This window comes from Cricetulus griseus, chromosome 4 (genome assembly GCF_003668045.3).
Source record: "Cricetulus griseus strain 17A/GY chromosome 4, alternate assembly CriGri-PICRH-1.0, whole genome shotgun sequence".
Taxonomy (NCBI): Eukaryota; Metazoa; Chordata; class Mammalia; order Rodentia; family Cricetidae; genus Cricetulus; species Cricetulus griseus.
Genome location: NC_048597.1, coordinates 113215453 through 113230420, shown reverse-complemented (window position 1 = coordinate 113230420; position 14968 = coordinate 113215453). Strand labels below are relative to the sequence as shown.

At 46.8% G+C, this 14968-nt stretch overlaps 1 protein-coding gene across 1 annotated transcript in view; it reads right to left on the bottom strand.

Moving 5' to 3' along the window:
• Positions 1-14968, bottom strand: part of Castor2 (cytosolic arginine sensor for mTORC1 subunit 2) — a 42746-nt gene that overhangs the window by 10728 nt on the left and 17050 nt on the right. The window contains exon 2 of the mRNA XM_027416102.2: positions 9175-9245. Within this exon, the coding sequence (XP_027271903.1) occupies positions 9175-9245 (71 nt within the window). The remainder of the gene's footprint in view (positions 1-9174; positions 9246-14968) is intronic.

Genomic DNA, 14968 nt, shown 5'->3' with positions numbered 1-14968 from the left:
ATATGCTGGGTATCTCAGTGGGGCCTGAATCACTTGCCAAGTTGTTTTATATGTGTCTAGCATCAGTTTCCTCCACTGTAGGGTTGGCAATACCTTCATGAACTCCTACTTTTTTTCTTTAAAAATATATACTTTATTACTTTATTTTATGCACATGTTGTCTTCATGTTTGTTTGTGTGTCATGTGTGTGTCTGATGCCTGTGGAGGCCAGAAGTGGGTGTTAGATTCATTGGAGCTGGATTTAGACATGTTAACCAGCGTGTGGGTGCTGGGAATCAACCCCCAGTCCTCTCAACTACTGAGTAATCAGCCCTCCACTCCCAAATTCCTACTTCTTTAATGAAAAATGTAATTTGTTTTTAAAGATCTTATTTTTTCTTGTCTTTATAAACCACATTTGTACCTGTTGCCATTGTAGGGGAGATTCCCCAAAGTGGGGAGGGACTCTCATGGGGCTGGAGTTAGTTTACAGATGGGTGTGTGAGCTGCCATTTGGGTGCTGGGAATGAACACAGGTCTTCTGGAAGAGCAGTCAGTGTTCTTTTTGTTTGTTTGTTTTGTTTTTCGAGACAGGGTTTCCCTGTGGCTTTGGAGGCTGTCCTGGCACTCGCTCTTGAAGACCAGGCTGGTTTCGAACTCACAGAGATCCGCCTGCCTCTGCCTCCCGAGTGCTGGGATTAAAGGCGTGCACCACCAACGCCTGGCGCAGTCAGTGTTCTTACCTGCCAAGCCATCTCTCTAGCCCCAGAGTTTATTTGATTTTTAATTGTGTGCTGTGTGTGTGCATGTGCACATGTGAACACACTTAGTCCTTGAGAAGACCCCAAAAGAAGGCATCTGCTTCTCTGGAACTAGACGTAGGAATGAATGGTTGTGAGCCATGCAATATGGGTGCTGGGAACCTTTGCAAGAGCAGTATGCGCTCTTAACTACTGGGCCATCTTATAAGCCCTGACATTGTATGTAGGCATGTGTGGACTTGATGTATTTGAGTGGGTGTGTATGCCCAGGTGTGTGATGTGGAGGTCAGAGGATAACTCTGTGGAGTTGGCTTTCTCCTTCTATCTTTACATGACTGAACTCAGGTCACCAGGCCTGCACAGCAAGCAATCTTCCCTGGTGACTCACTACCCCCACCGTTTTCAAGGTCTCTTGTATCCCAAGGCTGGTTTTAAGCTAGCTACATGGCTGAAGATGCCTGTGCTGCCTCCATCCATCCATTGGGACGACAGGCTTTGTGCCAGTACATCAGGTTTATGTAGTGCTGGGCATGGGACCCAGTGCTTTGTGCATGCCAGGCCAGCACTTTAACAACTGAGCTCTCGCCCGTGAATCCCTACTTCTCTCAACCTTTCTGTGTGCCGTGCCACTGTTACCACATTAGTCAAACCTGAATACTTGACTTAAACTGGAAAAAGATCCTGAATCCAGATGCCTGAATGACACGTTCCTGGGTCCCATCCAGCAGGGTCAGTCTCCCAGGAGGACTCCTTGGAGACACAGGAGACAGGGCATGAGCTATAGACATCCAAATGCTGTGTAGCTATGTTTTTTTTTTTTTTTTTTTTTTTTTTTTTTTTGTGTGTGTGTGTGTGTGTGTGTGTGTGTTCTATCTGCATGTATACCTTTATGCCGGAAGAGGGTATCAGATCCCACTGTAGATGGCTGTGAGCCACCATGTGGTTGCTGGGAATTGAACTCAGGACATCTGTAAGAGCAGCCAGTGCTCTTAACCACCAAGCCTTCTCTCCAGCATATCTATGTTTTAAAACAGAAACATTTCCTTCTGGAGGAAGGCTCTGGAAAATCCAGGAAGCTACCAACAATATTCACGAGGCTTTGGGCATAGTGTCACTGGCCTTTAATCCCAGCCCTCAGGAAGCAGAAACAAGTAGATCTCTATGAGTTCAAGGCCAGCCTAGTCTGAAGAGTGATTCCAGGACAGCCAAGATTATAAAATGAGACCATCTCTCACCAAAACAAAACAAATAAAAACTACCCAAACCCCAAATCTCATAGTGCTCAGGATGATCCTGAAACTTACAAGACTCAGAAAGTCCCTGAAACAGTTGCTGGGTGCGGCTTTCCTGAGTCATCACCCATGCTGGTGAGGACTTTTTGTGACATAGCTGCCTTTGACTCATCCATGTCCTGTATGTAACCCCAATAGACTTACTGGTTCAATAAGCTAGACTTGGGTGGAATCATTTCCTGGGCCTGCTGTGGGTGGTCTATCTGGGATGAAGATATGTTTGTTCCTACCTCCCCAGGAAACATCATATAACACCATGTAAACAGTATCTCTGTGGGTATGAGCCCAGAGACTCAACTGTAGGATTCTTCATAAAATTCCATGCTCCTGCTAAGACTCCTGGCCCCATTCCTGGCACAGAATAGGACAGAGATACAGCAAGAAGTGGACTGTGATGCTATGTACACCCCAAGGACCCTGTAGAGGAAGCATGCCGGTCCAGTCCATACAAATGTTTAAAAGGGACCAGCAATTTTCCTAGTATCTCTAGACCAGGAGCAACCAGGCCAAGATTCAAAGACAAAGCCAGGTGGGGTGGAGTGATGAACTGAACACCTTCCTGGGAGGCTGGAGCAGAAAAACGTTGAATTCTAGGATAGCCTGGGCTACATAATGAGCTCAAATTAAAAACACCCCCCCCCCCCGCACCCCAAACAGATAAAAAGAGGCCTGAAGACAGAAGGGAGCTTGGCAGAGTGCCTCTCTAGCATCCAGAAAGCTCTGGATTCCAGCCTCAGCACTGCACAAAGAAGCGCTGGAGAATCAGGAGTTCAAGGTCATCCTTGATGCTACCAGTTTGAGATATATTAGATGGTCCCTCAAAAAAGAGAGAGAGAGAGAGAGAGAGAGAGAGAGAGAGAGAGAGAGAGATACAATAAACCAACCAACCAAATAAAGAAGAATCAAACTTGGTGGACTTAGAAAAATCTAGGCCAGCCGGGCAGAGGTGGCACATGCCTTTAGTCCCAGCACTTGGAAGGTAGAGAAAGGTGGATCTCTGTTGAGTTTGAGGCCAGCCTGGTCTGCAGAGCGAGTTCCAGGATAGCCAAGGCTACACATGGAGAAACCCTGTCTCAAAAGCAAAAACAAAACAAAACAAAACAAAACAACAGGAAGCAGCAAATAGTCCCCAAAGAGATGGGGTTGGGAGTAGTGTTAGAGAATAAGAGGGGGAGGGGCTGGGCCAGCCTCCAGAAAAGATGGCTTGGGAGGAGGGGATGTTGAATGAAGTCTATCAGAATCCTATCTGCCTAGCTCAGTTGCCATGGTGACCACAGCCTAGGGGAAGCCCACTGGTCCTGCTGACTCAGAAGGGCCTGTGGTCAACCAGTTAGTAATGGGGAGAGAGAAAGAAGAGGAGCTAGGGGAGGGCTAATCTCTGGTCTTGGGCTTCTTTGACTACCTGTTGCCCAGGAGGTGGGCTTTTTTTTTTTTTTTTTTTCTCCCTGTCTCTCCAGGAACAATATTCCCAAGCCCTGGCCCTGCCCAGACCTTGCCTTGGCTCAGTTCTGGAATTCTTTTCTATGTATACATGTGTACATTGATGTGGAGGTCAGAAGTCTAGTTGGTGTCTTTTCTTTTCTTTTATTTATTTATTTATTTATTTATTTATTTATTTATTTATTATGTATACAGTATTCTGTCTGCATGTATTCCTGCAGGCCAGAAGAGGGCACCAGATCTCATTACGGATGGTTGTGAGCCATCAAGTGGTTTCTGGGAATTGAACTCAAGACCCCCAGAAGAGCAGCCAGTGGTGTTAACCTCTGAGCCATCTCTCCAGCCCTGGTGTCTTTCTTAATTGCTCACACCTTTAAAATAGTTATTATTATTGTGTGTCTATGTATGTATGTATATATGCATGCCTGTGTGCAATGGCACACACACATGTGGAGGTCAGAGAGCCATCTGTGGGAGTCAGTCTTCTCTTTCTACCATGTAGGTCATGAGGATGGAACTCAGGTTGTCAGGTTTGGTTATGGGCACCCTTACCCACTGGGCCATCTTGCCAGTCCTTGTTTGTTTGTTTTTTGTTTTTTGAGACAGGGTCTTTCACTGAACCAGACTGGCTAGCCAGTGAGCACCAGGAATCCTCCTGCCTCTATAACTCTAGTTTTGGGGTTATAGACACAAACCATGCCTGTCTGTTTGTCCTTCCTTTCCTTCTCTTCCCTCCTCTCCCTCCCTCCCTCCCTCCCTCCTCCCTCCCTCCCTTCCTTCCTTCCTTCCTTCCTTCCTTCCTTCCTTCCTTCCTTCCATCCATCCTTCTTCCCACCCTCCCTTCCTTTTTGTTTTTTGAGAAAAGGTTTCTCTGTGTAGCCCTGGCTGTCCTAGAACTCACTCTGTAGACCAGGATGGCCTTGAACTCACAAAGATCCACCTGCCTCTGGGTGTGTGCCATTACTGCCTGGGCTTGCTTTTCTTTTCTTACATGGGTTCATGGGATATGAACTTGGATCCTCATACTTACTTGGCAAGTATGTTATCCACTGGTCCATCTCTCCAGCTTTTTGTTTTTAGAATTCAAAGGAGCCCAAACTTAATAACAGAAAGGGCTTCTTGGGGGGTGGTGGTGGCATTTGAAGCCTCTATTGTTTCTTGGGAATTTCTGGGAGCCTGGGTATCCTGTAATGCAGCTCTGTAAGGTGGTCACCCCTCACCCCTGATGTCAACCACACCTTGGGCAGTCACACTGTGATGTATTTCACAACAAAACATATAATGCCCATGTCCTTGGAGCACAACCTTAAGCCATTTGGGGGAAGATTCTGGTATGGTTGTAGGCACACGTGTTTAGTGGTATTAGAATGACAATGACATCACAGACCCAATTATGTCTTTTTATTTTTAAAAATTTCATGCATGTATTATGTGTCGGTGTTCAGGTGTGTGTGGGTGCCCATGGAGTCCGGAAGAGGACGTCAGATCCCCAGGAGCCGAAGTTACAGATAGCTGTGAGCTGTCTGATGCAGATGCTGGGGACTGAACTCAGATTCTTTGCAAGAGCAGGTGCTTTTAACTCCTGAGCCATTCCTCCAGTCTAAAGACAAGGTCTCATATAGCCCAGGCTAGCCTTAAATTTACTCTGTTGATGGATAGCTGGTTCTTCATCTGGAAAATGGGCAAAAACCTCTCAACGAGGACAAATGACAGGTATTCTACTAAGGTATATCTTATAAACTAAATAGAAACCCCCCAAAGGAAAGGGAAGTGTTTTGCTTTTATCTTCACAGGAAAACTCATCTTCAGAAGGCAAAGGACACTGCATGGGTAGATACTTAAGAAGAAAAGGTAGCTATAACCATCAAATAGAAGGAATGTGCCATACGGTAAACTTTACAGCTGTCTCTCAAAAAACTCTATTTCTCTTTATTTCCTAGTCCCTATTCAATTAAACCAATGCTGGATTTAGAGGTGGATTTGGCTTTCCTCCTCTAAAATCCAAGCACATTATTTAACTAAGCTTTAGTGTTTCTGTGTTGTATCAAGAAGCCAATTGATATAATAGAGAATAAAAGAAGAATTTGGGGACTGTCTTTGTCTTTTCTTGGATCTTTCTCTCAAGGTGTACACCCTTTCATAATTGTTATGCTCTCATGGTTGCATTCCCTAGCATGTGTACATATACAAGCAAACATTTCTCTGTTAACTGTTTATGTTTGAGTCCCACACAGCCAATGAAGACCTGTCTGACAGCAATCCCTGGACACCCTGGAAAGAAAATGGGCCACACCTCCTCGACTGCACTGGATCCAACTTGCTCCATTTCAACTGACATTCCGGCCAGAGGTTTGGGTACTGACTTCAATCAAGTTGAGGATTTCAAGCGAGATCTTCAATCAAGTGAATCCCATCTAACATGGACTGGATACTAACATTTTCTTTCTACAGGACCCCACATGACTATCATCGTCCCATTTCAGCAGGAAGTAACTTGGAGAATGCTACGCCCCCTTTCCCCATTGTTGTCACTTAGGATAGTGTATATACCTAGTTAGGAATAGCTTCCTATTGTTTATGGTTCGGTTTGGAAGGAGGTGTTCAGGCTTGGACACCTCTTTCAGATGACTTTAGGGTTTAGTTAAAATAGATAGTTAGGAGGTGACATAAGCAGATTGTTGTATCTTCTTATATTTTACCTTTATACTGTTAAGTTTTAATCCTCTTTTAGACTAAAAGGGGAATTGTAGGGGAAGCTGTAGCCACGCCTTCTTAGGGGCTGGCTACAGGGGTACCTGAGCAGGCTTGTGAGGGCGTGGTCAGAGTGAGTAGGGGGACTGCGTTTTCGGTTTCGGTTTCTCTTTGCTTCTTGCTGTACAGACTACCACCGGCTGGCTGGTTCGCTCTGTAAGTAAGGCTTTTCCCTATTAAATACCCTTATATTTCTACCTGACTCCGTATTGGTAATTTCCTACTATATTTAACTTTACTCTGTGGGCCACTGGAATGATCTCAAGGTTCCTGCTCTTTGGCCAGTGATGAGACCCACCCCCTGCCTTAGTGGCAGATACCATCTCAATCAAGACACACAAGTTTGATTTTTTTTCCCCCCCAAGGACAGATATTCCTGAAGTATGATTTCCCATCCAGGAGGCTCAGGGACTATCAGGTGAGGCATTTCCAAGACCCAAGTCATGATTTTATACTCTTTCTGGGGATGGAATTTGGAGCTTTGAATATGGTAGGCAACAGCTCCACCCCTGAGCCATACCCCAGCCCCTCACTGGGGGATTCTAGGCAGGTGCTCTACCACTGAGTCACACCCCAGCCCCTCACTGGGGATTCTAGGCAAGTGCTCTACCACTGAGTCACATCCCCAGTCCTTTGTGCCTGTAGTGGTTTGAAATAAAATGGCCCCCATAGGGAGTGGCACTTAGGAGGTATGGCTTTGTTGGAGTAAGTGTGACCTGGTTGGAGGAAGTGTGTCACAGCGGGGGGGGTGGGGGTGGGGGGTGGGCTTTGAGGTTTCCTTTACTCAGTGTGACTCACAGTTGCTTGAACTGCCTTAGGATCAGGATGTAGAACTCTCAACCACCTCTCCAGCACCCTATCTGTCTACACACGGCCATGTTTCCCACCATGATGATAATGGACTAAACCTCTGAACTGTAAGCCGGCCCAATGAAATGTTTTCCTTTATAAGAGTGCCATGGTCATGGTGTCTCCTCACAGCAATAGAAACCCTGACTAAGACAGTGCTTGAACACAAGGTTTTCCAATGTAACTCAGGCTCCTTCTGAAGTATTGATCCTCCTACCTCAGTCCCTTAGATACTGGGGTTACAGACCCATGCTTCCCACCCTGTCTCTTGCCACAGACTTTTGAAGACTGACTGTCACTTAGTTTCCCCAGAACCCTAACACCTGTGAGAAAGTTCAATGGCTCTCCACTGCCCTGTCATCAATAAGGTGCATGCAAGAACAAAATAAATGCTTTCCATTTGCAGACAGCCTCTGGGAAATCAGCATAAAGCTGGACACTGGGCTTTGGGGGTGTGGCTCAGCAGTACAGCACATGCCTACCATGGTAAAGCACTGAGACTCATCGCCACAGCTGCAAAAGTAAATGACTAAATAATTAAGTAAAGCCTAACACAAGCCATTAATTTTTGTTGTTTCTGAGACAATAAAACAAGGCTGTGTAGCCTTGGCTAGCCTAAAACTCACTCTGTAGACCAGGCTAGTCCTGAATTCACAGAGACCTGCTTGCCTCTTCCCCCCCAAGAGATTACAGGTATGTGCCACCATGCCTGGCCTGTCAATAAACTGCTCTAACAAACAAGGAAGTAGGCATCAGGTTTGGGGGAGGACTGGTAATAGGTATAAACCTTCATTTGGAAGTAATTAAACACCCCAAAAACCACTAAGGGATACTGCAGGGTGATGGCCTACCACACATGAAAACTAGGATTTTGCCCGAAGTGAGGTATAAGCCACTCGTGGTGGTGCACACCTTGACATCAGCCCTTGAGAAGTAGAGGCAAGGAGGACCAGAAGTTCAAGGACATCTTCAGCTACATAGAGTCCAAGGCCAGTCTCAGGCACTTGAGACTGTCTCAAAAAATCAAATAAAACAACTTGCTACACTTCTACTTCAAAAAATGGTGGTTAATTTTTTGAAAAAATATTATTATCTTATTAGTTTATATGTATGGGTGTTTTGCCTGCACGTTTGTCTGTGCCCCATGTATGTGCCTGGTGCCCATGGATGCTAGAAGAGGGCATCAGATCTTCTGGGACTGGAGTTACAGATGGTTGGGACCCATCATGTGGGTGCTGGGAATCAAACCCAGGTCCTCTGGAAGAGCAGCCAGTGCTCTTAACCACTGAGCCATCTTTTTAGCCCTCAAAAGGATAAATTTTATGATAAACAAATGATATTTAAATTTTAAAAAATGGAAAAAAATTAAGGATAGGGAGACGGCTCAGCAGTTAAAAGCACTTGTTACTCTCGAAAAGAACCTGGTTTTGGTTCCCAGTACCCCCACGGTAGCTCACCCTGGCCTGTACGTCAAGTTTCAGAGGATCTGGCACCTTCTTCTGACCTCCACTGGTTTCTGCATGCACACGATACACATACATGTATTAGGTACTCTCACTAACTAAATAAATAAAAAAAGAATTTTGTATGAAAAACATTAAAGAAAAGAAAGAAAAGTAGAAAGAAAATTAGGTATGATGACACATTCCTATAATCCCAGCATTTGGGAGGTTACAGAGGAGGATGGTAAGTTTGGGTTAGCCTGGGCTATACTGGGAGACCCTATCTCAAAAACAAGTAAGCAAGCAAGCAAGCAAGTAAGCAAAGGAAGGGCCAGCTAGATGGCTCAGCAGGTAAACATGCTGGCACCAAGCCTGAGGACCTCAGTGTAACCCTGAGGATCCACGTGGTGGAAGGATAGGTTGCCCTTTGACCCCCACACCCATGCTCTAGCATGTATGTGCACATATACACAAAATAAACCAATAAATATAAAAAGTAAAAAAAAGCCATCACCACCAAACTCCAAAATCTCCAACAAAACAAAACAAAACATCCCAAACAGCTTCTTTCGCCCATTTAAAAAGAAAAGCAACAAAGAAAATAGAAAAAGAAATAAGGAGGTGGGCAGGTGGCCCAGTTTGTGAGGGGAGACACTTACCAAGGAAACCCTCCTCATCTACGATGATGGTGTAGTCCTCAGGGGTCTCTGTCAGACTGAAAAACTTGCACCTGAGCAGAAAGACAGAGGAGTATCTGGTTAGTCTGGGGAAGATCCCTGCTGAGTCACAGATGAGCCCCTCACTGGGGAATTCTAGGCAAGTGCTCTACCACTGAGCCACACCCCAGCCCCTCACTGGGGAATTCTAGGCAGGGCTCTACCACTGAGCCACACCTCAGCCCCTCACTGGGGGATTCTAGGCAGGTGCTCTACCACTGAGCCACACCCCAGCCCCTCACTGGGGGATTCTAGGCAGGGGCTCTACCACTGAGCTACACCCCAGCCCCTCACAGGGAGATTCTAGGCAGGGGCTCTACCACTGAGCCACACTCCCAGCCCCTCACTGGGGGATTCTAGGCAGGGGCTCTACCACTGAGCCACACCCTCAGCCCCTCATTGGGTGATTCTAGGCAGGTGCTCTACACTGAGCCACACCCCAGCCCCTCACTGGGGGACTCTAGGCAGGTGCTCTACCACTGAGTTACATCAGTGTATTACATACTTGTGTACTCTTTGGTATGTAGTGGTGGCTGCAAAATCCTACATCTCTATCAAACCCAAAGAACTCTCCACTAAAAGGGTGACTTTTTTTTTTTTTTTAAAGACAGCCCAGGCTGGCCCCCCAACTCATTCATCACTCATGTTAGCAATGTTGACCTGCAACTCCCAGTTCTCTGCCCACTAAGGGCTGGGATGACAGATGTGCACCACCACAACTGGCTAAAAGAGCAACATTTGCTATGTGTACATTACATGTCACAAATCTGATCTTCAAGGAGCTGAAGAGGCAGCTCTGTGGTTAATAGCAACTACTGCTTTTGTAGAGGGCTTGTGTTCAGTTCCAAGCATCCACACAGTGACTTACAACTGCCTGTAACTCCAGCTCCAGCAGATCCAACTCCCTCTGACTTCCATGTGGTGCACACAGACCTCACACAGGCACACTCATGCACACACTTAATACATAGATTCCCAAATCAACCGACCAACAAACCCAATCTTCAAGAAGACGTCTGTTTGGGGCCAGGTGACAAACATTCCTTGTCTCATTGATTTTCTGATTAGTCACCAGTCACACACCCAACACCCCATCAAGCTCCTTCCTTTTATTTATTTGTGTCTGGAAACACGAGCAGGCTGTGGTGAGCCTATGGAGGTCAGAGGACAACTTGCAGGAGGAGGTTCTCTCCTTCCATCATGTAGGTGCTGTTGAGCTCAGGTGGGCAGACTTAGCCACAGTTCCTTTCACCCACTGAGCCATCTCCAAGCCCTCTCTGGTTTCTTGGGGGACATATCTATCCATGTCTGCCCCATAGCCAACTTGTAACTGTTTTTGTAGCCCTGGCTGTCCTGGAACTCACTCAGGCTAGCCTCAGAGATTGGCCTGCCTCTGCCTTCTAAGTGTTGGGATTAAAGATGTGTGCCACCACCACCTGGCCAACTTGTAACTGTTATCTGGACAAACACAATATACAACTGCCTCAAAGGGTAACACTAAACCATCTCCTTTCTTATGGTTTTTTTTTTTCATAGAGGTTCCACATCCTCAGAGAGAGCCTTGAAGCTCTCAGCTTCCAGATGGCTGAAACAGGTGCATGCTGGGAAGGATTGGGCCTCCCAGATGCCTGAGAGAGCCTGGTATACAGGAATGGGCAAGACACTCCAGCTACCCTCAAGGCTGTAGGGACACTCCAGAAATAGACCAGACACATTGGTCTGGAGGGCATAAACACCAGCAGACGGCAACTAGGGCCTCTGTGGACATGAGGTATAAATAAATAAGTTGTTGAAGTGACATGTCCCAGGGGGCCAGCCAGCTGTTGGATGTCCATCTCAATTCAATGTGCATACTGCCTCAGAGAGGGCCTTTAGGACAGAGAAGACAGAGGGACCTGTCACTCTCACGGGTCATCAAAGGCCCTGTGTCTGTGAGCTTCACCCCACCTGACCCTCTAGGATAGCAGTTCTCAACTTGTGGGTCTCGACATATCAGACATCTTATATACTAGACATTTACATTATGATTTATAACAGCAGTAAAATTACTGTTATGAAGAAGCCAATGAAAGAATTTCATGGTTGGGGGTCACCACAACATGAGGAAATGTATTAAAGGGTTGCAGCATTGGGAAGGGTGAGAACCACTGCTCTAGAATATTGAGATCTGTTTGCTTCCCGTTACTGTTTGTATATGTGTTGGTCACACACACAGGTACACACACACACACACACACACACACACACACACACACACACACACAAATGCATGTGCCTATATATATTAGAAGCCAGGGGAGGGTGTTGGGTGTCTTCCTCTATCATTCTCCCTCTTACTCCTTTGTGGCAGGGTCTCTCTGGAACTTGGAGCTCACATTGTTTTGGTTAGCTGGCAGCCAGAAAACCTCAGTGATATCTTGTCTCTTTACCCCCAACCCCCAGCACAGGGCATTTCAGGCAAAAGTGGTGCTATGGTACCTGGGTGCTAGGTGTTCAAGGTTGCACATAGACTCAGGATAGTTTGGAACTTGCAGCAATTCCCCTGCTTCAGCTTTCAGAGGGCTAGGATTACATGTGTGAATTACCACATATCCCTTTCTTTCCCTTTTCTTTTGGTGTATGTGTATGTGTGTGTGTTCCAGGACGACCTTAGTTGTTATTAAGGTGGGTGATGTTAATCACCTTGAAATTTTTTTTAAAAAATTATTTATTTACTTATGTAGTGTGTACGTGGGTGTGCCATGCTATGTGAAGAGCTCTCAGGACAATTTGTGGGCGTTGGCTCTTTCTTTGTATCATGTGGGATTGAACTCAGGTTTTCAGCTTGGTGGCTAGTCCTTTTCCTCACTGAGTCACCTCACCATCCCTACTACTAGCTTTTTTTTTTTTTTTTTCTTTTTTTAAAGAAAGGGTTTCTCTGTGTAGCCTTGGCTGTCCTGGAACGTGTTCTGTAGACCAGGCTGGCCTTGAACTCACCTGCCTCTGCCTTCCAAGTACTGGGATTAAAGGTGTATATCACCATGCCAGGCTACTATTACCTTTTTGGAGACAGTTTCCAACTGGCTTGCAGCTTACCAAGTAGGCTAGGCTAACCAGCCAGTGAGTGAGTTCCACCCCACTCTGCCCCCATGTTGAGGTTACAATCACGTGACACCACACCCAGCTTTTTAAATGGGAGCTCTGGTCACTGAACTCAAGTCTTCACGTTTACACAGCAATCACTTTAGTGCTGAGCCATCCTCCCTTCTTCCCATCTCTCTCTCTTCATGCCTCCCCACTATGTGGGCTCTGGTGGAGACCATCACCTGCCTCTCACTCGGTCATACTCCTTTACTGCCCACCTGCCTGCCTTCTCAGAAGCTTCTGAGGCTGCTCCTCTTTTCAGACCCTCCCTGCTCTTCTTTATTACCTCAGGCAAGCACCTGGGGAGCAGGGTATCAGTCAGCAGCTATCTCCTTTTCCTCAGCTAAGAAAGGATCCTCACTGATGGTATTCCAGTGTGAGGCACTCTGTAATGGGACTTGAGGGCAGTGGGGGCGGGGTTTGGGCTGATGATGCATCACAGTGCAATGGGGAGTCTGCTCATACTGTGTATGTGAAGAACTTCCTTCATAGGCAATGCCAGCACGGTGTATGGTAGAGCACACCTGACATCCCAGCACCATGGAGGACCGCCATGTGTTTGAGACCAGACTGGGTTACACTGAGTTCTAGGCCAGCCTGGAATCAGCAAGTGCCAGGCCCTTTTCAGTCTTCGACTTCTGACCCTTCTGTATAAGGATCCTTAGTGAAGGGATAACAGGTATGCTTGATAACACCTGGTGTGTGTGTGTGTGTGTGTGTGTGTGTGTGTGTGTGTGCCAAAGATGAAACTCAGGGCCTTGCATGTGAAGTCAGCACTCTATGGCTGAGACATGCACTTAGCTCTTCACTGGGATTCTAGGCAGGGGCTCTACCACTGAGCCACACCTCAGTCCCTCACTGGGGGATTCTAGACAGGAGCTCTAATACTGAGTGAGCCACACCCCTAGCTTGCATCTGTTCCTTGTACTGAGTTTCATTAAAAGTTCTCACATTGTTCTTCCTCTCCTGATGGTCCTTGAGACCCAATGAATTTCCCATGTCTTGCGCTGCACAGCAGCCCATTCATCCTCCCAAGGATGCCCACCTTTCTGTCAACACAGGAAGATAAGAACACAGGAAGTCAACCCTTGCCTATTAAGCAATCTGTGGTCCTGTGGCCATCTCCCCACATCCCAGATACTATAAACTGCAAATGACAGTCCCTGGAGGGCCCAGCTTGGGTGTTGCCTGAGGCTGTTGACTGGTTGCCTAGAAACTCAAGTGCCCTGTTCTCTAGGTCAATGCCACTCAAACTCCCTGTAGATGCCGTGTTCTTTTAGCTGTTTGTCTTTGGTGGCTCCTGTGCCCAACCTCATCTTTAGGTAACTTTCACTATTCCTCCAGCCTAGACATCCCCTGCCTGACACCTGACTCCACTTCCTTCCCCTCCAAGGCCTCTCCTATTTCTCCCTATCTGGGTCACCAAGCATTTTGAATTCCTATGATAGGTATCTACTGAGGGTTCCTCTCAAAACCCTGTAACTGTGTGCAGCTTGGCTTTTTGAGACAGCCTTTTTCTGTGTAGCCCTGGCTGTCCTGGAACTCTCTGTAGACGAGGCTGGCCTCAAACTCACAGAAATCCACCTGTCTCTGCTTCCAGAGTATCAGGATTAAAGGCGTGTGCCACCATCGCCTGGTTATAGTTTGACTTAAGAATCAGGACAGCTTCCTTCACAAACTGCTACTCCTTTTGTGTCCCTCTTGCACCTCTCCCAACCATGTTCTTCACACTTGGCCTCTTCCCTTCCCAGAGCTCAAGTTTTCTCCAATTAAAACAAGTTATTTAGAGACATGTTTATTTTATGTGTTTGAGTGTCTTGTCTGTATAGGTATGTGTAGCCCATGTGTGCCCGGTACCCAAGGAAGTCAAAGAGGACATCAGTTCTCCTGGAGCTGGAGTTACAGATGTGCCGGTGCTGGGACCAGAACCCAAGTCCTCTCAAAGAGTGCTCTTAACCACTGAGCTATCTCTCCAGCCTCTCCATTAAAGCCAAAAAAAGATTTATTTTCTTTTTAATTTATGTGTCTGTGTATGGGTTTGTGCATGTGAATGCCGGTGACCAGAGAGATCGGAAGAGGGTGTTGGCTCCCCTAAAACTACAGTTACAGTCAGTTGTGCGCTGCCCAGCACGGGTGCCAGGGACTGAAGCGGTGTCTTCTGCAATAGCAGCAAACACTCTTAAGTCACTTCTCCAGGCTCACGTTTCCTCCATGCTAAAAAAGGTTGTCCTTTATCCACATCCTTCCTCAAGTCACAAGCCGAAAGTCACTGCCAGCTGGATGGCAGCTAGCTTCTCTCCACCCTGTTAATCTCACCAGTGACCTCCACAATCCACATCTGATGACTGTGACATCCTGCCATCCTGCCCTTGACCTGTGATTGGTCCCTTATCCAGCCGACCACAGCCTTTCTGGAAACCCTGAGTTTCCCATAGTCTCCATCTCCTCAGGGATGGCCACTGTCTTCTGTTTCCTGAAGGGACTGTCACACTCTAGTGGGTGACAGCCCTGGAGCAGCTTTATGGGGCCTTGCTAGCCTTGGACTCTTCCTCTTGCCTCCCTGGGCTCTCTTCATACTTGCCTTTCCTTGCCTGATTGCTTCTGTTAACTGTCT